At 46.7% G+C, this 19,312-nt stretch overlaps 5 protein-coding genes across 5 annotated transcripts; 2 read left to right on the top strand and 3 right to left on the bottom strand.

The window, feature by feature from the left end:
* Nucleotides 1-688: 688 nt before the first annotated feature.
* On the bottom strand, nt 689-4,283 carry LOC131272850 (uncharacterized). Its single transcript, XM_058274719.1, has 4 exons — nt 3,954-4,283; nt 3,325-3,732; nt 3,031-3,258; nt 689-1,424 (listed from the first exon to the last, which is right to left on the bottom strand). Exons 1-4 carry the CDS (start codon nt 4,281-4,283, stop codon nt 1,215-1,217), a joined length of 1,176 nt encoding a protein of 391 aa, XP_058130702.1. The 3' UTR covers nt 689-1,214.
* A 1,441-nt stretch (nt 4,284-5,724) lies between these two features.
* Nucleotides 5,725-9,627, top strand: LOC131271333 (uncharacterized). The gene is made up of 5 exons (XM_058272731.1): nt 5,725-5,791; nt 5,909-7,853; nt 7,914-8,085; nt 8,156-8,761; nt 8,828-9,627. The coding sequence occupies exons 1-5, from the start codon at nt 5,725-5,727 to the stop codon at nt 9,494-9,496; spliced, it is 3,459 nt and encodes a 1,152-aa protein (XP_058128714.1). The 3' UTR covers nt 9,497-9,627.
* A 997-nt stretch (nt 9,628-10,624) lies between these two features.
* On the bottom strand, nt 10,625-12,345 carry LOC131271429 (myosin regulatory light chain 2). The gene is made up of 3 exons (XM_058272852.1): nt 12,228-12,345; nt 11,207-11,428; nt 10,625-11,118 (listed from the first exon to the last, which is right to left on the bottom strand). The coding sequence occupies exons 1-3, from the start codon at nt 12,228-12,230 to the stop codon at nt 10,705-10,707; spliced, it is 639 nt and encodes a 212-aa protein (XP_058128835.1). The 5' UTR covers nt 12,231-12,345; the 3' UTR covers nt 10,625-10,704.
* Nucleotides 12,346-15,958: 3,613 nt separating this feature from the next.
* Nucleotides 15,959-17,809, bottom strand: LOC131272857 (pyridoxal phosphate homeostasis protein). Its single transcript, XM_058274727.1, has 5 exons — nt 17,597-17,809; nt 17,025-17,237; nt 16,787-16,943; nt 16,485-16,726; nt 15,959-16,397 (listed from the first exon to the last, which is right to left on the bottom strand). Exons 1-5 carry the CDS (start codon nt 17,687-17,689, stop codon nt 16,320-16,322), a joined length of 783 nt encoding a protein of 260 aa, XP_058130710.1. The 5' UTR covers nt 17,690-17,809; the 3' UTR covers nt 15,959-16,319.
* A 284-nt stretch (nt 17,810-18,093) lies between these two features.
* LOC131261043 (outer dense fiber protein 3-like protein 2) lies at nt 18,094-18,849 on the top strand. The gene is made up of 2 exons (XM_058262933.1): nt 18,094-18,506; nt 18,582-18,849. Exons 1-2 carry the CDS (start codon nt 18,094-18,096, stop codon nt 18,847-18,849), a joined length of 681 nt encoding a protein of 226 aa, XP_058118916.1.
* Nucleotides 18,850-19,312: the final 463 nt, after the last annotated feature.

Here is a 19,312-nt window from a genome sequence, read left to right as displayed (position 1 = left end):
ATAACCCAGGCGTCGTGTGTTTCCGATTCCCTTTCCCGTTCAAGTGCCCTTATCGGTCGCTAAACGCCGTGCCGCAAAGGGAACCGATACTCACTGCGACAACAACCTGCCAACCTGAACGACGACGCGGCCTGTCGTCGGCCGCTGGAAGACGCAAAGGGACTCGTTTTAATCTCCATTTGATGACCACCATCGATGTCGACCGGATCGCCAAGGTGGTGGGTAGACGATCTTTATCATCCCGTACACACACAAACATCGGGACTGCAACTGCACCAGTCGGTTACGGTTTTTCCCTTCAGGGTGCGAGTTCGCTGGGACTAGTTTTCACTTTCATTTGCACACTTCGGCGACCGATCGAATCGGTGCGATTCGATATCACCTCGGTGGTGTGGGATGCCCATTAATCGAGGGTCGTCGAGGGCAAGAAGAAATAAAACTGTTCCATCGAAAGAAAATGCCCATCCTCGATCGGTCGCCTCCATGCAGGCGTAGAAAGAGAAAGCGTTTTCTTTCCCTGGCATAACACGCCGCAGAAGAGTGACATCGATTTTGGGGGCCGTTTTTGGTTCGGGGGTTTTGAGAGAAGATATTTATTGCTCGCCTAAGCTATCCGGGCGCTTAACATTTAGCACTGCACGTCTTCCGCGTTGCATTTCCAGTTCCTTTTTTGGTTTTCGGTTTTGTCTTGTAAAGCGTTTCGAACCGCTTTTTTCTTTCGTGCGAATGTCATTCGATTCGGGAGACGACCGGGTGAACATATGAGTATTTTTTGCCCTATACACCTTATACTAGCGGCTTCTAATATCTATGTTAATCGCCACTGATATAGAGAAATCTGTGCATTGTAAATTGCTTCCTAAGGGGAAGGGGAAATCTGTGAAACCAACAAACGGGTAAAATATCGTCCGGCAATGTTGAGTTGAAACATAACTAGGACCACTTTTCCGGCGGGCTATTTTTTGCGTGACATACACCGGCTACAAACATACTTGTTCTTCCATTGAGGTTACGAATCCCTAACTGCCCATCTCTCCTCGATCGATCGGCCGTTAGTGTACCTTACCGATTTTCCTACTTTCCGACAACGGTTGCCTCACCTCACGCTGCTTCAAACCGGCACGAGAAACAACTTCATCTGCGCCTTTATGTTAGAGGTTAACCACGCACATTGAACCACCAAGAAGAAAGCTGGAACTGATGCGAGCCGCCATCTACTCCTGGACCGTGAATGTCAGCTGCTTTCCGGTGCGGGACTCGAACCGGTTCGGCGGCTTGATGTCCAGTATCGCCAGGATTGCAACCGTCAGCCCGATCAGCATGAAGCTGGTGACGAAGATGCCGGACAGAATCGGGGCCGTGGTGAACCCGACGCAGTCCCAGGCGCTATCGAACTTGGTCTTGCCCTCCAGTGCCGGTTGGACCTGCGAACGTTTCGGGGAGGAGAGCGGAATTAGATGGCATTTAAACAAACTACACAAACACCGCAAGTGGATCCACTTGGCAAAGGTTAAAGGAAAACGAGCGAAAACGGGGAAAAAACCACCGAAATATCAACCAGATGCATTTACCCCACCGGAAAACAAGGAAGCTTACGTAATACATGTTTGGCGATTTTTCCCGCGCGTCTTCCGCGCTTTTACTATGAGATTAAATTTTGAGCCATTTTGGGCAGGGCTAATGAAGCCGTCGTTGTTGTCGTTTTGGAGGAGGTTTTCTTTTTACCGTCAGTCGGTGCAGGCTTTATTTGCGGTGTCTTTTACGCGCTTGTTACGCAAAGCCGTAAGCAGTTTTGCGAACGGTGCTGTGCGAACGGAAAGCAATTTTATTGATTTTAAACGTTGGGGAGAGAAAGTGACCAACGGGACGTACCCAGATTAAATGGGGTGTAGCATTTTAACTGGGTTTTGTTAAATGTTTGAATGACAAATTAAAACTCTACACGAAGTTTAAAGATAGAAGATGTAAGTAAGTGGTTGGTATGCGAATGTTGAAATACCTAGAAATTGGTATTGCCATAAGGTTACGTAGGTTGTAAGTTGTTAGACACTTTACACAAACAATCAATTGCATCCCGAAACAACAGATCGACGTACTTACTGGTGATCTTCTTGCAGCAACCGTCCATTGCTTAATCGCAAAATGGATCACAATTCAATGATGGATGGAACCTCTTTTCTCTCGGCCTACGTCAGACAACAAATCATCCATCTGAGACCAGGTCAATGGGTGGCACCGCACATTTCCCATGCTTTTCACCCCCCCAGCATTCACCCGTCTTCCGTGACATCAAACAAATGCTCCTGTTAGTACTTGATTTCGTGAAAAACCTGTACCCCCCACTGCTGCCCCATCGTGTGCATTCATATGCCAGCGAAGCGTGTTCAACAACGGCACAAAATCTAATAAATAATAATGTTTACATTGTGCACAGACAACGGTCGCACCGCGTCACCGCCGATCGGTGTGATTACGGTGTGTACTTCTGCATGCCGCTGCAGCACGTGCATGATTATTTCACCAGCCGCTGCGGCCACAATTGATCCAGTTTTCTCCACCCGTTTTTTTTTTTGTTTGTGTGATCATCCTCAATTTTTCCAACCCGCTATTTTCTCACAACTTTTTGCTTTCGTGGTTGCGGCCACCCCACGAGACCATATGCGCGCCATAATCTATGTAAGCTACAGCCTCCCTCTTGGAGCCGGTCTTCGGGCATCTTTGTGGGGCGTGCGTGAGTCTTTCGCGGGCCTTAAAAATGCGTAGATTCATATCGAAACAGAAAAAAAAGGTGCCGAAAGAGGAGGGAACGAAAAAGGTACGTTTGAATAATTCAATTATGAATGTGAATTCAATAAACTCCCAGCAAAGTAGCAACCGAACACGTGGCCTATGGTTAATATTCACCTGGAGAGAAACCCCCCGAAACCTATCCATAGGCCACCGGGCGTCATTGTCTGATAAGAAATCGGGCACCTTTGCGTCACCCAATTCGCATGGCGCGTTGCGTGATTCCAGTCCCAGCCGTCTTACCTGAATGTTCTCCAGCGTCAGGATGGTAGAGCCGTTGCGGAAAACGAGCTGGCGGGCGCACGAGTACGATGCACCGAGCGGAGCGTACGGAGCGTACTTTCCCTCCAGCTCGAGGGTCGTATCGAGGGTCTTCGAGCCGTCCTTGCTCTTGGTGTCCATCACGAATACGTCCACCTTCGACATCGACCAGTAGCCGGCATCCATGTCGAAGCGGAACTTGAGCGTGAGCTAAAACACAAACACGAGGATCCCTTTAGGCCGAACAATTCCCATTAGGAAAATTATAACACTCACCTTGTTGAAATCGTCCCCCTTAAAGGTGACGATAAGCTTGCTTTCTCGCTCGCGGGCATCGTACGTCGAAAGGGTATGCTTGTCGAGGACGTGTATCGTTTCGCCCTCGTCGGAATCGTTCAGCATCTTCAGTACCGGCGGTGCGGTAATGTACAGAATCGCCTTGCCCGGCACGTTATAGATGGAGTCGGCAATTTCCGGCTCATCCGTGGGGCTTCCCGGTGTGGTGCTGGTCGACGAATAGTCGTCGCCACCCTTCGCTTCACGCTTGTGCATCACGCGTGGTTCCTCCCATTGGTTGGCCAGAATGCCCAGCACCTTCCGTTCGCCATAGTTTTCGGTCGAGTCGCGGAACAGCGCGGACAGTTCCACATCCTGCTGCGTTGGCGATCCGACGAGGTTGATTATCTGGAATTGAACAATAAATCGTTGTTAAATCAACGGTTGAGATTTGAATTGAAGGTAACCGTCAGCGCCATCTATTGCGGGTGGTTGGAAACGCGTCGCGCACGTCAGTTTCCTGCTCTTTCGTTTTTCTCTCTCCTACTCCCTCGCACACATCCACCCCCTTGGGAGGGGGGAGGTCGCAAATTCGCGAATCGTTTCGGTTTTCTTTTTTTCCTACTTACCTCAGCATTTACATTATAGTCGAGTGGATTGGAGCTGAGCATTTGCTGCGGGCTGTAGACGAATGCGTACTGCTCGACGATCCGCTTGAACGTCGGGAAATTGTCCTCCGACAGCTTCGTGGTGCCGTTCCGCAGGAACACCACGACGGCGGCCGCATTCGCGTACAGATCCCGCAGCGCCTTATCGTCCAGCCCGGCCAGGGCGGACGTTTGCACGTCCTTTAGGTCATCCAAGCCCCAGAATAGAAACGGACCACTGTAGTACGCACCGGAGTGCTGCACGAGAGCGCTGGCCACCACCAGCGTCAGTAGTTGCAATCGGCCGAACATCGCCCGTACACCGGAACAGGGAGGGTAGCAAGCCTTGAACCGCACCAATCAACTACAAACGACTCGCCCGTTCGGTTGGCCAACCAATAATTGATGCCAATATAGAATCGGAACCAACGGCACCGAATTGTGCGACACTTTGCTTCACTTTGGGCCTGAAACTGCTGGTGACAGAAAACTCGACACGGGACGACAGAAAACGGTCGATAATTTACTCTCCATATATCTTTATGCTTCCCCGAGAGGGAGAGAGGGTTTTTCGAAAAGGGCTTTAAACGCATGCGTTAAATAGTCGTCGGTCGAAGGGAGCCGACGGTGGGACGGGTGCACCACGTGCTCCTGTTTACAAACAAAGTTGCAATGGGTTTGTAAAACACCGTCGGTGGCTGATTTAAATCGCAAAATTTAAACTTTAGAAAACTTATAGGGAAAATTAAAGTTTCATAATAATTAAAATTATTTTTTGTGGGATGGCACGTTGATAGCTGTGATATTTTTTCATATTTTATGTGTTTCATGTATCTTACAGAACTAAAATTATGGTTGTTGATATTTGATACATAATGTTGATAAAATGCTCATTCAAATTTACTTAAAATATACAAAATATAGCACCTAAATTATTGCTACTTTTCTATTACATGTGTTACATGCATCCTCAAAATAAAAGTTGAATCCATTGAACTTACATGTCATACATTACATAATTTGGAAAATTTGGATAATAGTTTTCTCAATTTCCTCATTTTTGTAGTTGGTGTTAACAATTGTGCCTATATATTAATTTAAAATCAGTTTGTGCGGTGTTTGAACTAAATTTGCGCCATCATTTCAAATTGACCGTTACGACCACGTGTTGCTTGCACCGGCTCGAAATGTTGTCTCCTGCTGCAGCACATTGGAAAAACGTCATCCAAAGCGTAATCGTGGAGAAAGTAGTGGAACCAAAACAAAAACACCTCCTCCTTTCCGGCTCCATGCTGTAAACCCGTCGGCCGACCAGCGGAAACCGGTTTTAGAAAGGCACGCATCGAAAACCACGTTGATCGGCGCGAAAGAAAACCCAAAACAGACGGCAAGTAAGCGCGTGTGTGTGTGCGTGTTACATGACCACGCAAGAGAGAGCGGTCTGATCGCGGAATGCCGGGTCCGCGATCGCGCGAGAAGACCTACAGTATTGTGTTGCGAGAATTACAGTTAGGTTACGGCGTGAGTCAGTTTGTGCTTGTCCGTCTTAGATCGTAGAAGTTGTGGCCCGCGCAAAGCGCCACTTGACTGTGGGAGTTCCCCGTGATCGAAGGCCAAAATCATAACAAATATTCGCCACTGCATTCGCGATTACGGTTTCCGCTGCAGTCGCAGTAACGGTTACGTAAAGGACACATCGCAATTTCGTCCACTGCAAAGGTACATTTGTACAAAGTGATGAAATCGACCGAAAATGAGTCAAACAGGAAACGTTCTCTTATGCTGGTATTCGCTGCTGGTTCTTCTGCTGACTGGTGAAGGTAAGTGAATGGTCTTGCGTGACGCCTGAATTGCCACGTCCCACGACGCTTCCGCTGCGATGGACTTGGAAATCACACCATCGATCTAAAATGATCCTTATCTGTGTTCTGTTTTAGCGCTGGGTGTGAATCTGGTGGCGTACATTTCGCAACGAGGTCTGCATGGGGAAATTTCCTTCTCGCAACACAGCGACCGGCAGGTGCAGATTGCTTCCGAGCTCGAGACAACCCTACAGTACCCCGAGCAGGCCTGGAGCTGGGGTGTTTACCAGCTCCCGGTGGACTATACGATCGTCGATCCGGTCGAACGGTGCCAGGTGGCTCGGCTGGGCGAACAGCTTTGGTCGTTCGACGACGACCTAGGCTACCTGATGCTGCCCGGGAACGAATCCACCACCTGGTTGAACGACATTTCGCTTACGGGTGAGAAGGGGCTGTGGGGAAAATCGTTGGTACTGTTCGATCCGGCCGCCGGCGTGCGCATCTGTGCCACGATCGGCACACGCGACGGTTCACAGGACCATCTGGCCGAGGCCCGCTTCACGAGCCCCATCAGTGGGTCCATCTACTTCCGGTGGCTGGCGGCCAAGGAGACGAACCACTCGGACACGCTGATCCATGCCAACCTGTTCCACACACGGGACCAATCGCGCAAGATGGCCAACCCGGCGTACACCGAGCACGTGTGGAAGATCTACGTGACGGACATCTTCGAGAGTGACGCGCAGAACGCGGAGGAAAATTGTAACAAGCTACAGCTGGTGTTCGACCCGCAGAATCTCGGTACCGGAAGCGCTATCGGTGACATCGACGGTCGTGTTGGTCCGCTGCGCATCAGTACGGACGCGCGGCGGCACAAGTATCCGCAGCTGTTCAACGATCATCAGCTTGTGCTGCTGCCCAGCGATCTGTACGGGCCTTCCCGCAAGCTGTACGTCGTAGTGTTCGATCCGAACCATCCGGATACGTTTCTAGCGTGCGCCAAGATTCGCCACCAGAAGCCACGGGTGGCACGCGCCCTTGTCGATGGTGGTGGGATGCGCGGGGATATCCGATTCACGCAGCGATCACGATTCGAACCCACCTGGATCAGTGCCAACTTCGCTTCGGCCTCGAACGATTCAGCGGCAAACGTTGCCTATGCCAAAGATGTGTCTAGCTTTAGGATAACCCAACTGCCACTGGCAGCGTACTCGGCCCCGGACCCAAGCTACTGTTTGACCGCGGGAGACACACACAATCCGACGGGAGTGGCTGAAAAGGACAAACCTCCGCCCGGATATGGTACACAGGATCAGTACCCGGTTGGTGATCTTAGCGGGAAGCTGTTGAACCGGAACAAAAAGGAACCGCACAGCTTCTACCTACCTGGAACGAGTGCCGAGCTGTCCGGTGCGTACTGGGATACGTTCCTTCCCCTACAAGGACCCCATTCGATCGTGTTCCGTAGTTTCACCGTGCAGCGATACAACCGCACACTGCCGACCAACATTACCGAAATGCCGTGGGCATGCAGTACGATCGCCTTATACGAGTCAGTCCGTCCGTACCAGATTCCGATTGTCACGGCGCAGGTACTTTTCCGCTACCCGATCGTGGGCCGCATCCTATTCCGCCAAGTGAAGGACGAACACTGGACCGATACGGCCGTCATATTCGAGTACCTTATCCACGCGGACGGTTCGACGGTCAACAACACGGACATGCACCGGTGGGCCATAACGGATGATCCACCCGGGAAGGATTTTTATGACTGGCAGAACCGATGCGTTAGTACCGGAGGTGTGTACAACCCGTTCAAGGCGGCCCCGCTGGCGGGGAATGGATGGGAAGAGGTATGCACCACCGGGACGCCGGAGCTGTGCCGGCTAGGGGATCTTTCGAACCGTCTCGGTACGCTCGAGATCGCTGGCAACAAAAAAGAGTCGGCGCGGATAAGTAGGAAAATGTTCGTCGATCAGAACTTGCCGCTGAGTGGCTACGCCAGTATTGTTGGCCGATCGGTGGTGATTTACGGTGACAGTGGGCCACTGGCGCGTGGAGAACGTTTGGCATGTTCGCTGTAAGTTTTATGTTACATGAAATTGAAACAAATTTTAACAATACACTTTACATGTTACAGAATCGGAGGCTATCATAGGCGGAAGGTGGTCGCAAGGGATTGGTACTCGAACGGGGATCCACTGACGATCAAGGGAAAGCTCGAAATGGTTCAACAGTCGGAGTACGATCTGACCAACGTCGAGGTAGATTTCAAAGGACTCGACAAAAACAGTGGCTACCATGTGCATATAGTAAGTGATGTTAATCTCGTCAACGCCTTCGTTCTCCTCGTAACTTGTACCTTTTCCTTCCCTCAATAAGGCTCCGGTTGAGGGGGACTTGGAATTTCCCTGCGAGGACTCGACGGTGTACGGTCACTGGAATCCACGGAACATCAATCCGAAGCAGTCGCCTCCACCGGCCCAGGGCAGTACGGATGAGTACGAGTTGGGGGACTTGAGTGGCAAGTTTGGAACGCTCGATGAGCTCTCGATGTACGAGGAGTCATACAACGACACCAGGCTACCGCTGTTTGGCTATGAGAGTGTCATCGGAAGATCGATAGTGGTGCACAAGAAGGAGCGCAATCGGCGGTGGGCTTGCAGCACACTGGAGCGTGGTTATAGCCCTAGCGAGGCGAGGGAGATTCGTGCGATCGCGTCCTTCCATCATCCTGCCGGGTATGCGTACGGGTACATCCGGATGACGCAGCTCATTGGGAATGATAACAGCCAGAGCGATACCATCATCGAGGTGAAGCTGCGCTACCCGGGACAGCACGACCGGAACGTAACCCACAACCATAGCTGGAACGTGTGGGTGAACCCTGTCGGGGTGGATGCAACCGTGAAGCAGGTGGAGACACGCTGCGTCGCGGCCGGTTACGTGTGGAATCCCTACTATACCCAGCTGGCGGACCCTTTGAACGTGAGTGATACCTTCGGAGGGCTTTAGTCGTTGGTTGTATGACGAAAGCACTGTTATATATTTCAGCAAGACCTGTACAGGCAAGAGTGCGGCCCGGACAATCCGCTCCGCTGCTATGTGGGAGATGTTTCTGCCCGGCTGGGACCTATATCGATCGGCAGCCGGCGGCAAGTGTTTACCGACAGCAATTTTCCGCTGGAAGGCACGGTGAGTGCGCTTGGCCGATCGATTGTCATCTTTGGGGCAGACTTTGCCGGCACCCGGTTCGCCTGCGCACCCATCGAACCGGACCACGACATCGTGAAGTACATCAACTTGAAGAAACCCCCTCGGTTCGTGGTGGCCCAGTTCCTCGAGGACGTCCGGCATGTGATGGGACTGCCCGAGTGGATGTTGGCGATCGACTCGCGAAGCACGAAATCGCTGCACAATGATGCCTGCATTCAGATGATCGTGCACTTCAAGGGCCCCAGTGCGCACCGTATCGAGCAGGACTTTTCGCGTCTGCTGGCCGTCGGGCGGCTCGACTCGCCGAGCATCTACATTCCCGGGTACGACAACAGTAAGCGCCGTAAGACGCTGTCCTATCGGACCTGCGGTGTGCGCGATCCGAATGATAAGAAGACGGCAAAGGTGTTCTTTGGCAGCGGTTCCGCTAAGCCGTCGCAAACGATTAGCTCAGTGTTGACGATCGTGTTACCATTTTTGATATTTATGAAACCATTTATGATTTAAGCGGTTGTTCGATGCACGTTTAACGTGACATCCATCCATCTGTGGTTCCTGAAGAGTTTCTTTGAATAATTGCTATCATTACTAAATAACGTTACGTTCTATATGTTCTGAACGACAAAGAAGAGTCTCAAAAGGTAGCTTCGCAATCAAATAAACCGTTTTCTTTAAACATGTTTAAACGGAAACGATTCGTGTCCTTTAAAATAATTCAGCCTAAATGTATGCTTTCCCATAAAAAGCTTCGTCTTAGTAACTGCCTATGACTTCAGCTATGTTGGACGGAATTAAAAGCTGTTGTGTCTGGCCACATTTTCACGCATAATTTTCACGCGCACATAAATAACCCATTTTCTTTTAACTTTTCCACCCACTTTACTTTAAAAACAAAATTAAATGAACACCCAATCGTATCGCTTGATTGCATCGTTCGATGTAAAATGATTAATCGATTGGTTTGCCTAAATAAATTTTTCCCTTTCTACTTAGAAACATTAATCTACTAATATTTTGAACAAAATTCTTCTTTTAAAATACGAAACTAGTGAGAATGTGTGCGATCATTACTTGGAACAAAAGCAAAAGTAGTGGAATAGATCGCGCATGCTAGCAAGCATAAGGCAGCCCGATCCCGAAAAGTTAAAAATAGAATCACCAACTTGCAGATATTTGATACTAAAACAAACGAGTCTCTGATTTGGGTTTTTTATCTTGTTTCTCTTCTTTTCCTCTGTTTTTTAATAATTCTTCTTTCTGCTTCCCATAATTAACCACTATAACATTGCTTGTTCTTGCAGTTTACACCACGATCTTAAGGATAATCTTGTTTTTCACTCATGTTGTTGTAGTTGTAGTTGTTGTTGTTGTTGTTGATGGCGATGATATTATTGTTCGTCCTTTGGCACTTTGGAACTTGGGCGAGCCGCGTGTGAGCATGACGTGGCTCGACCACAAGGCGGAGGATGGTATTGGCGTCGGTGTTGGTGTTCGGTTCACGAAAGTGCCAGAGGTTTGCGCAGTATTCAATTGATAAATATACATAACAAACATTACAAAAAAAAAAACAGGCACAAGCAAAAGAGCAATCGAATGACAAGGATATAAAAAAGACGAATTGGAAACGAAAGATAGTTATACAAAATAAACAGAATCCATTGTTTTAGATTTTTTTTGTTAGTTTTTTGGTTTGTTTTTGGCTTTAATTATAAAATTTATTCTTCCGCCTCCTCCTCGGAACCGGTCAGCATCGAGATCAGAGCAGCAGTGTCGATGAAGCCCTTATCGTCAACGACCATCTGATCGAATGCATCATCAACCTCGTCCTCGGTGAACTTGTCCTGGCCCCAGTGGGTCAGGGCGTAGCGGAACTTCTCGCCATCGATCTTGCCGTTGGAGTCGAAGGCCTTGAAGGCGTTGATGACGACATCGTCGTCATCGGTGCCACCGCCGGACATGCGGTTGGCGAACAGCGTCAGCAGCTGGGTGAAGTTGAGTGGTCCAGCAGCCTCACCAAGCATCTCGTCCAACTCCTTGTCGGACACCAGCTTGCCCAGGGCGTCGAAGGTGGAGCGGAGGTCGTTCTTGCCGATAACACCGTCCTTGTCGTTGTCCATTAGCGCGAAAGCCTGTCAACGGGAGTGCAGAGGATAGGAAAGGAATGGTACACAGTGAGCATGTGGTTCAACTTTTTCTCTGGCCGCAGCAGCAACGTACCTCCTTGAATTCGGCGATCTGCTTCTGGGAGAACAGCACGAAGACCGAGGATGGGGCCTTCTTTGCCTTGCGGGACGACGAGCCGCGGGTCGATCCACGCTGGGATCCGGCCGCCGAATCCGATGGAGTCGGTGCCGCCGGGGTGTCTGCTCCGGGAGTGTCAGCAGGGGTATCGTCCTTGGACGACGCCTTCTTCTTCTTGACCTTCTTCTCCTTCTCAGACTGTTATATGGGAGGTGGGAAATGGATAATAGATGGAGTTTGATCAGATCAGAGTTTAAACGCCTTGTTTCGGGATCCTTATCACCGCTTGCCTATCACCATTGTACGATCGCGTCCATTCCTATTCCACAGTTTATCCACACTCGGTGACATAAGTCTCAAGCAATTCCGTAGTGGAAAACATTCGTGCAAAATAAAGATATGCTCGATCAACCATAATGCAAACGCCTCTATTAGCTCGCTCACACAGTTTTGCCACCGGTTTTGGTTGCGTTAAATTTTCCACCACCACAACTCGGCCCTTCGAAGGTCGGTGGATTTATTTATAGATCTTGAAGATCTTGGACGATTCGCTCCACCGTCGACGATCGGCACGCTCCGATTGCGCCATACGATTGCGTAACGAGCGGATTAGGGATTTTCATCGCACTATCTTCGGCCTCCCGTCAGCACAAACAAAAAACAGGGCAGGTTCAGGCTTGGTTGGGACCAAACTATCCGTAGAAATTCACACGTGTAACGTCCGCAAAAGTGCCTTCCGGTGGTGGTTTCCGCTCATGTGTGTATCCGAATGCGATCATTGAACTTTCAACTGAAATCCGGACAGGATTCACTAGCACTAAGTTGAAACTTTCCGTTAACTAACAGAACTATCAGGGGAAAATAAAACTATTGCACAGTTCCTCGATGGACTACAGCAGCAGCTCCGAACACTCGAGCAGTGGATGAACAGTTAAGAACGGAACGAAAACGGCGTACGGTGCTAGCAAGTCTCAGGTGGTGCTGGTTGGTTCCTTACCATGGTGCTTAGCTGGTTTGGTTAGAGCGACTCTACTCGATTGCAGCTCCTGAGCGACTGATTTTAAAGAAGCACCGTCGATGATAAGTACGGTTGCTTCCTCGCGTCCGGCGGGTCTTATTCGCCTTATTCGGCGAGCGTAGGAATGTCTTTTATATTTTCGTACTGCGCGCGGCCAGTGCGCAGCCCTATTATTAGGCCGCAGTGCGGCGAAAACTCCCCCGGCAGGATTCCGGTGCGCCGGCGCAGAACCGAGCCGCCGTCCTCGGGCCGGTAGGCCCGTGGTGCTCCGTGCGCCGGTGTGCGTACGGATTCTGAGCTGGTGGTTGCACAATACAGAAGCCAGCCTTTTTTCGCGGTCCCATACGTGACGGGTTTGTGAAAAACCACCCATTTTCCTGCGGCAAAGAAACGGATCCTCTGACGGGGCTGTGTGTATGTGTCTGCTTATTCGTATGATCCCGATGCACGGGTTGTCGGTGGCGATATAGACATATGGGTGTGTGACCCTTCCTACCGCTCTAGCAGTGTTGGCTTGGCTGAAAGCTGGATCTAGCCTACCCCGGCACACATTTGCCCGGCTCGGAAGATTTATTTTTAAACCATTTTTTTCTACCACCGGTGTTGCGTGGACGGACCCGTCGGATGGCGGATGCTTCACCCGTGGCCTTCTACGGGCTCTTCCCGGCTTCTTCCGCGGACCACACGGTTACGTACGAGTCGGTGCGTAAGCGAACGCGAACCGCTTTGCGCTGGGCAAGACGTGGCAACTCGGCAATTTCGTCGGACAGAGTTTTCACGGTTTTGAACAGTGAGGAAGCGGACGATGAAAGATGGGGTAGGGGCGAGAATTGGGACTCCCATTTGGTAACGTACTGGCCTGGTGGTGTATGAACTAGTTTCACCGTATCCGTCAACTCCCTGCTGAAAATGAAGAAAGAGAAAGTAAGAAAAAGACTTGAGAAATGAAAAAACAAAGGAAAGCAAGCATACAAGCAAGTTTTCCTTGGAAGTTCATTGATGGCAAAAAAATCCAGATGAAACCATCGAGAGAGATGGAATTCGCGGTTTCTTTGCATACCTCGGCAAACACCTGCATATGTTTCTTCTCAGACTTGCTTAGAATTTAAATATTGATCTTTTTTGAAAAAAATGATAGGGCAAATTAAAATGTGAATGAAAACTGTATCAAAATATATCAGAAAAATGTTAAATGTAAAAATATACTATTTTTATTTAAACTTAATAAAATTGAAAACACAGACAATGCAATTTCAGATTCAGATTCACGAATGCGATGATATTAAACATTGGTTTAAATATTCGTAATAAGTTTTAGTAATTTGTTCCTTTTACTACTGTTTTATAATACATATTTAAAACTTTCACTTTTATATTTTAACTAACTGATTTATCCGATTTTATCCGGGAGGAAACAACTTTCAAACAAAAGTGTTTGCATTCAGCATCTTGGGTTTTACACTTTGAAATTTTATCATTTTTGAAAACAACAATAGATATTTAAAACTTTCACTTGTATGTTTTAATTATCTTTTTTGAAATTATGTTGTCGAATCTACGACAACCAGTAGCACAATGTATACGACAGAAGAATAATATTTGAACAAAACCATCATCCCCTGGTCAAGCATATGATCCGAACATCCTGACATTTAATTAAATTAAATTAAAAATTTAACCGAGAAAGCCCAGGATAAGGCCTAATAATAGGGAAGAAATGTCCTAAGAACAAAAAAGTCAATTCGAGCATGCTTCTATTAGCTCTAACAATACGGCGTCCTGATAAATAAATAAATTAAAAACCAAGCTAAATGGATAAATTTCCCTAATTTTATAGCTACTACTCAACCTGCTACGGTATTCATGATGTATGAAGTTTCCAAAAGTAGTTTCGAAACTCAACAATTTAGATTCAACGGGAATAATTGAATTCTACGCATAGCATATTTAATGTAGCTTAAAACAATTGTAATGTTTCATCTACACTCTGCACTTTCCCCTGCAAACCAATAATCTGATAAAGTAATTAGTTTTAAAATTTACAACGACGAGTTTGTACAAGAAGTTGGTCTTGAAATAAAAGGACCAGTATGTTTACTATGGAACTTGAAATTAAGCACCAAAATGTACCATTTTAAAATTTTACAACAGTCTGAATTTGAATCCCATGGATGCAATTAACAATCTAAATGGGTTAACAAACCATAAATATAAGTTGGCTTATACATAAGCAACCATAAATATAAGTTGGCACTGTGGGCATTTTCATTTGTGAAATTTTAACTCTGTGGGCGCTAAAAACCGGTCATGTTTTATGCACCGATAGTTGTAATGTTAGAACTGTTTACCATAAAACATGGCAATTCTGTAGTTTCATATTATACTGCAGTGAAACGATGAACCGATCACTTAAGGAACGTCTAATTGGAACGTTGCAAAGTTTAACGTTAGCATAATTTAAAATAGGTTACAGGTATTTTAGAAGATTTGCCATCACCTTCACATTGTCCAGTAGAAGAATATTGTTTTCGGTCGAGTTTTTTGTTACATTTACCTAATTCGTCCTTGACATGACGTACATCAACGCTAAAGACGTTCAAAAATATATTTTCAAACTTAAAACGCAAATAGCCTCCAAAGAGCGCAAAGAGTAAAATCGAACCAGGTCATATAACAAATGGTTCATGGCATAACCATAGGATATGGGTAAATTTGAACGAATTTATTGGCATTATTGGTAAAAAATAAAAACTTATCAAACGGATTAGCCAAGGTGAGAATTTTATTTCAACAAACTTCATAAACAACATCGTCACACTAAACTGATTCGGTGGTTATCTTGCTTTGGCTCTGAATAAACATACGTCTTTTGCTAGAAGAAGCGAGGCTCTGTTGCACGTGAAAGCAGAAGCGAGAAGAAACACCATTAGCCAAGACGATCTCTGAATGGTTTAGGATAATTTTAGATACTCCCGTTGTGTTGTAAATATGACCGAGCAGAGCAGATATATTGACGACGGGGGAAAGTTAGAAAAAAAAGAAATCTACAAGCAGGTTGAAACCCCAATTTATAAAAGGCCTTCGAAGTGAATTTGTTTCTGCTTATTTTCACTCGAACCGCAACGAGCAAAACATCCCACGAGCTGTGGACTTGTCAGTAACAATAAACGACACCGTTGAGACTCATTTGGCGATATCGTACCGTTTGTTTAACGAGAGTGTAATGGTACGAAACTATCGCCGATCTCCGAAATCTGATCGTCAGCTGGACAGTTTCCAACGATCGACGTTCGCCGAATGGAATTAATTGGCGAAAATTCGACAGCAAACGAGCCCAGATTGCTACCGCGACATCGCGCCATCAGCCACAGACGGGGCCTAGCTAAGACTGCATCTCGGTTCAACCGCGAAGTCATTACGTAGACGGCGACTGAACTCTCTACCAGGGTACAGATGCCCCACGGATTAGCCGGTACACACCACACAAGCCAGGGCAGAAATTCCTGCGCTAAAAATACTGCCAATAATATTTTTACACATGACAGCCATACACTCCCTTCGGTTGCCACCAACCGTCGGCTGTTCGCGATTGCGAGGGTGCTATGGCAAATGCAAACAGTTGGGTTGAATTTTACTGGTTCCATGGGGCGAGTGTAGTGGGTTGTTTGCTTGGTTTTGCTGATGAGTCATCCTGATACATTTTGTTTTCAAATCGAGATTTTCCTTTTTATTCACCAGGTGGACAGAATAACCAATGTTTGACAAGCTTATTATAAAAACCAAAATAACTGAGGACAAGGCTATTGCTCATTCTGATATTACTTAATATCGTATCCCGCGTTTATATTATTGATTGTGTTGCATTTATAAGTATATCCGGCAAACATCTTGGTATTTGGTACGTCTTCGATACGAAAAACGGCAAACCGTTGAATCACACCCTCTCCTCCCACACTCATACGCCTGCAACGATGATGTCGTTTACGTTTACGTGCCCCAACGGAGTTTTCCGCACCGTAACCGAACCGAAAAACAACTTTTCGGGTTGAATTTCGTTTGCGTTTGGTGCGCTCACGCATCGGCGACTTTCTTCGCCCTGGCCCCGAAAATAGAACTGCCCACGCGCACAATGGTGCTGCCCTCTTCGATCTGCAAAGAATGGGCAACGAGAAGAAAATAAAAAAAAATAAATCACGTCGACGCACAGCATTGGTAGTTGGTCAGTGGTGTGCCTACCGCTTGCATAAAATCGTCCGACATTCCCATCGACACCTGCACGTCGGCCGGGTCTCGCTCGAAAGTGGTGCAGATCTCCTGGTGGCATTTCATCAACGTATTAAAGTCCGGGTTCGGCCCGGTACTGTAATCGTGCCCGAATCGACCAATGGTCATCACACCCTCGCACTTAAGATGAGGACATTTTTCCAGCACATATCGGTAAAGCCCAACCGCTTCCTCTGGTTGGACTCCATTTTTTTCTTTAAAGACATAAGATCATTTCAATGTGTAACCTTGGTACTGGATCGTGCGAAACCCACCATCTTCGCCACTCGTATTTATCTGCACCAGGACGTTCAGCTTCGCCGATTTGTCCGCATGCTCTTCCTTAATTTTTCCCCATGCTTTATTTAATCCTTCCGCCAGTTTTATGCTATGGACCGTTTGGATCATGTGCAAGTTAGGGAGATTCAATATCTACCAAGAGAAAAAATATAAAAGAGCAATACACTTATTGCTGTACTATAGCCGTAAGGAATCTTCAATCATTCTATTTACCTTGTTGATTTTATTGCTTTGCAAATGTCCAATGAAATGCCATCGGATGTCCTGGCAATGCTCCAATATTCTCGCATCGTTTGCCTTTTCTACGAGCTCCTGAACGTAGTTTTCACCGAAATGGCGCTGTCCAATGGAATACGCATCCAATATCAGCTCCACCGGTTTGGTTTTGCTGACGGCTACTAGCACAGGTTTCGGAACATTGCTTATCTGATAAGGAAGACAGATGAACCGAATGAGTGATCATTGTGGCAGGCTTAGTATAGGAAGCTGATTTACAAATATTTTCCTCTAAGTTGTTCAAAGATTACGACATTGTATAACTATGTAGTACATGGGCCATGGTAAAAATAGTGGCGATGGTACAAATCATGCATGATACAAATAGTGTACGATTTTCATCGAAAAATTGAGTTGAGCTGTACAACAAATAGGGGATTGCACTATTGAAGCCATGGGACTAAACGTGATAATGTATGGATTAAATGTAATTTACTTTGATACACATAATGCCTATGCTCTTGTTATGTTGGTGATATGGTAGCAATGATTGTTACTAGTGTATTTACCGCCGATCGTTTGCCGTACGCTTCCTCAATTTTCTGCAGCGTCTGCCGTATTCCGAGTTTCACGTCTACTTCACCCATTACCCTGCGTATCATTGAACAAACTGCTCGGAGGAATTTTGTTTCACTTGCAGAGCCTTTAAAACAAAGAAGAATGCAACAATGTTGCAGGAGATATCACGGAATATTCTGGTCTATTTAATACCTCTTACGAAATGGAAATGTAAACAAATGTTGTTATTGTTTTCAACGCTTTGACGTTTTAATTTGACACCCCATTTGACGTTAGTCATTTTCAGTTCTTTCCGGTAAATTACAACAGAGGGCGTGCTAGTCGCAAGCTTCCTGATTCAAACATATTTTCGGTTGTAGTTTAGAGAAATTTTAAACCTTATCGTAGTACGCTTTGTGTTCTGAAGCTACCACACTTTAAAGATAGTGTTTGGAAAGAACGGAAGCCAAATTTTAAGTTCTTAAAAAAGTTAATAAATCAAGTGAAAATGCCATCTCCTGGGCCAGCTGATTACAAATTACCGACGACCATCGGATTCCAAAATCATGATCCGCGAAAAGAACGAAAGCCAATGTATACGATGAGAGGTATTTCTAAGCCAAAGGATGACTCCTTTGGACCTGGTCCAGCCGGATATTCATTGGGAAAACAAACACGAATCGGAAAACCCCACCAGCAGATGTATACCATGGGTAAAAGACTGGATTTAGTGAAGCAAGATCAAACACCCGGACCGGGAGCGCACAACAACCATCTTGTTCCTACGATGAAAAGCAGACGCGCACCACAGTATAGCTTTGGATTGCGGATTGATCTTCCGAACAAGGACAAAATTCCCGGGCCAGACCAGTACAACGGAGTTGTCCATATGATTCGCCCAAAAGTACCGAGTTATTCAATGTAAGTAGGATAATGCTTGTAATTTATGATATTCAAAAGCATTCTACTATCGACGATCGTATTTTCCGTCGACAGGAGGCCTCGAACGAAGGAGCTAAGTGATGTTGTTGGACCAGGACCAGCGAAGTACGCCATGCCAGCGTGCAATGTCACACATCATCGACCTCCGAATTATTCGATACGAGGGGCACACAAGGATTTTCTTCAACGAACACCCCATCCAGGGCCTGCAAATTACAACTTGATGAATCTACGGCTCGATACGACAGCACCAAGCTACTCCTTCGGAATCCCATATCCGAGCTGTAAATTACCGATGATAGTGCCGGGTGATAATTGTTAAAAAAGATTGACCAAAACTGATCTGGCTGATGTTATTGTCTCTGAGGAAACGTGTTTCGCCGATGCAACAAATATGCTCAAATTAAAACTACCGGCAATGCAGTACTTGTTATTAATTTGATCCGGCAACAGCAATATAAGCCGAAAATATGTTATCATATAATAAAATTATGCTTTTCATATTCGTCTCGATCTACTTGTGGTAGTTTTGAAATAGGTCACACACAAACGAAATTTGGCAATCCTTACACACCGTAAATGTTTATACCCGAAAACAAACAGAAACGGAAACATCATTCAACGAAAAATAATGAGGCACAACGGATGCTTAAATGTCATCAGATCGAGTTACAAACCGGCCGTATACTACATTGCGCCGTGTAATAACCGGGAGATTGTCAAACGTAACCACTCGCCACAAAATCCGGGAGTACTTAAATGGCACCGGTTAAATGTGCGAACCC

The sequence above is a fragment of the Anopheles coustani genome, chromosome 3 (assembly GCF_943734705.1).
Source record: "Anopheles coustani chromosome 3, idAnoCousDA_361_x.2, whole genome shotgun sequence".
NCBI lineage: Eukaryota > Metazoa > Arthropoda > Insecta > Diptera > Culicidae > Anopheles > Anopheles coustani.
Note: the sequence above shows the minus strand (reverse complement) of the source record. Positions and strands in the feature narration are given on the sequence as shown.

Bases quoted from the DNA above. Each gene is read 5' to 3' on its own strand.
- LOC131271429 (XM_058272852.1), bottom strand. The intron at 11,119-11,206 runs GTACGTTGCTGC...TCCCGTTGACAG, and splicing joins AGATCGCCGAATTCAAGGAG to GCTTTCGCGCTAATGGACAA.
- LOC131271333 (XM_058272731.1), top strand. From the start codon at position 5,725: ATGAGTCAAACAGGAAACGTTCTCTTATGCTGGTATTCGCTGCTGGTT. The intron at 5,792-5,908 runs GTAAGTGAATGG...GTTCTGTTTTAG, and splicing joins TCTTCTGCTGACTGGTGAAG to CGCTGGGTGTGAATCTGGTG. The intron at 7,854-7,913 runs GTAAGTTTTATG...TACATGTTACAG, and splicing joins GAACGTTTGGCATGTTCGCT to AATCGGAGGCTATCATAGGC.
- LOC131261043 (XM_058262933.1), top strand. From the start codon at position 18,094: ATGCCATCTCCTGGGCCAGCTGATTACAAATTACCGACGACCATCGGA. The intron at 18,507-18,581 runs GTAAGTAGGATA...TTCCGTCGACAG, and splicing joins AAAGTACCGAGTTATTCAAT to GAGGCCTCGAACGAAGGAGC.
- LOC131272850 (XM_058274719.1), bottom strand. From the start codon at position 4,283: ATGTTCGGCCGATTGCAACTACTGACGCTGGTGGTGGCCAGCGCTCTC. The intron at 3,733-3,953 runs GTAAGTAGGAAA...GTTCAATTCCAG, and splicing joins ACTATAATGTAAATGCTGAG to ATAATCAACCTCGTCGGATC. The intron at 1,425-3,030 runs GTAAGACGGCTG...AAACGTTCGCAG, and splicing joins TGACGCTGGAGAACATTCAG to GTCCAACCGGCACTGGAGGG.
- LOC131272857 (XM_058274727.1), bottom strand. From the start codon at position 17,689: ATGATACGCAGGGTAATGGGTGAAGTAGACGTGAAACTCGGAATACGG. The intron at 17,238-17,596 runs GTAAATACACTA...CTTCCTTATCAG, and splicing joins CGTACGGCAAACGATCGGCG to ATAAGCAATGTTCCGAAACC. The intron at 16,398-16,484 runs GTAGGCACACCA...CATTCTTTGCAG, and splicing joins CGGACGATTTTATGCAAGCG to ATCGAAGAGGGCAGCACCAT.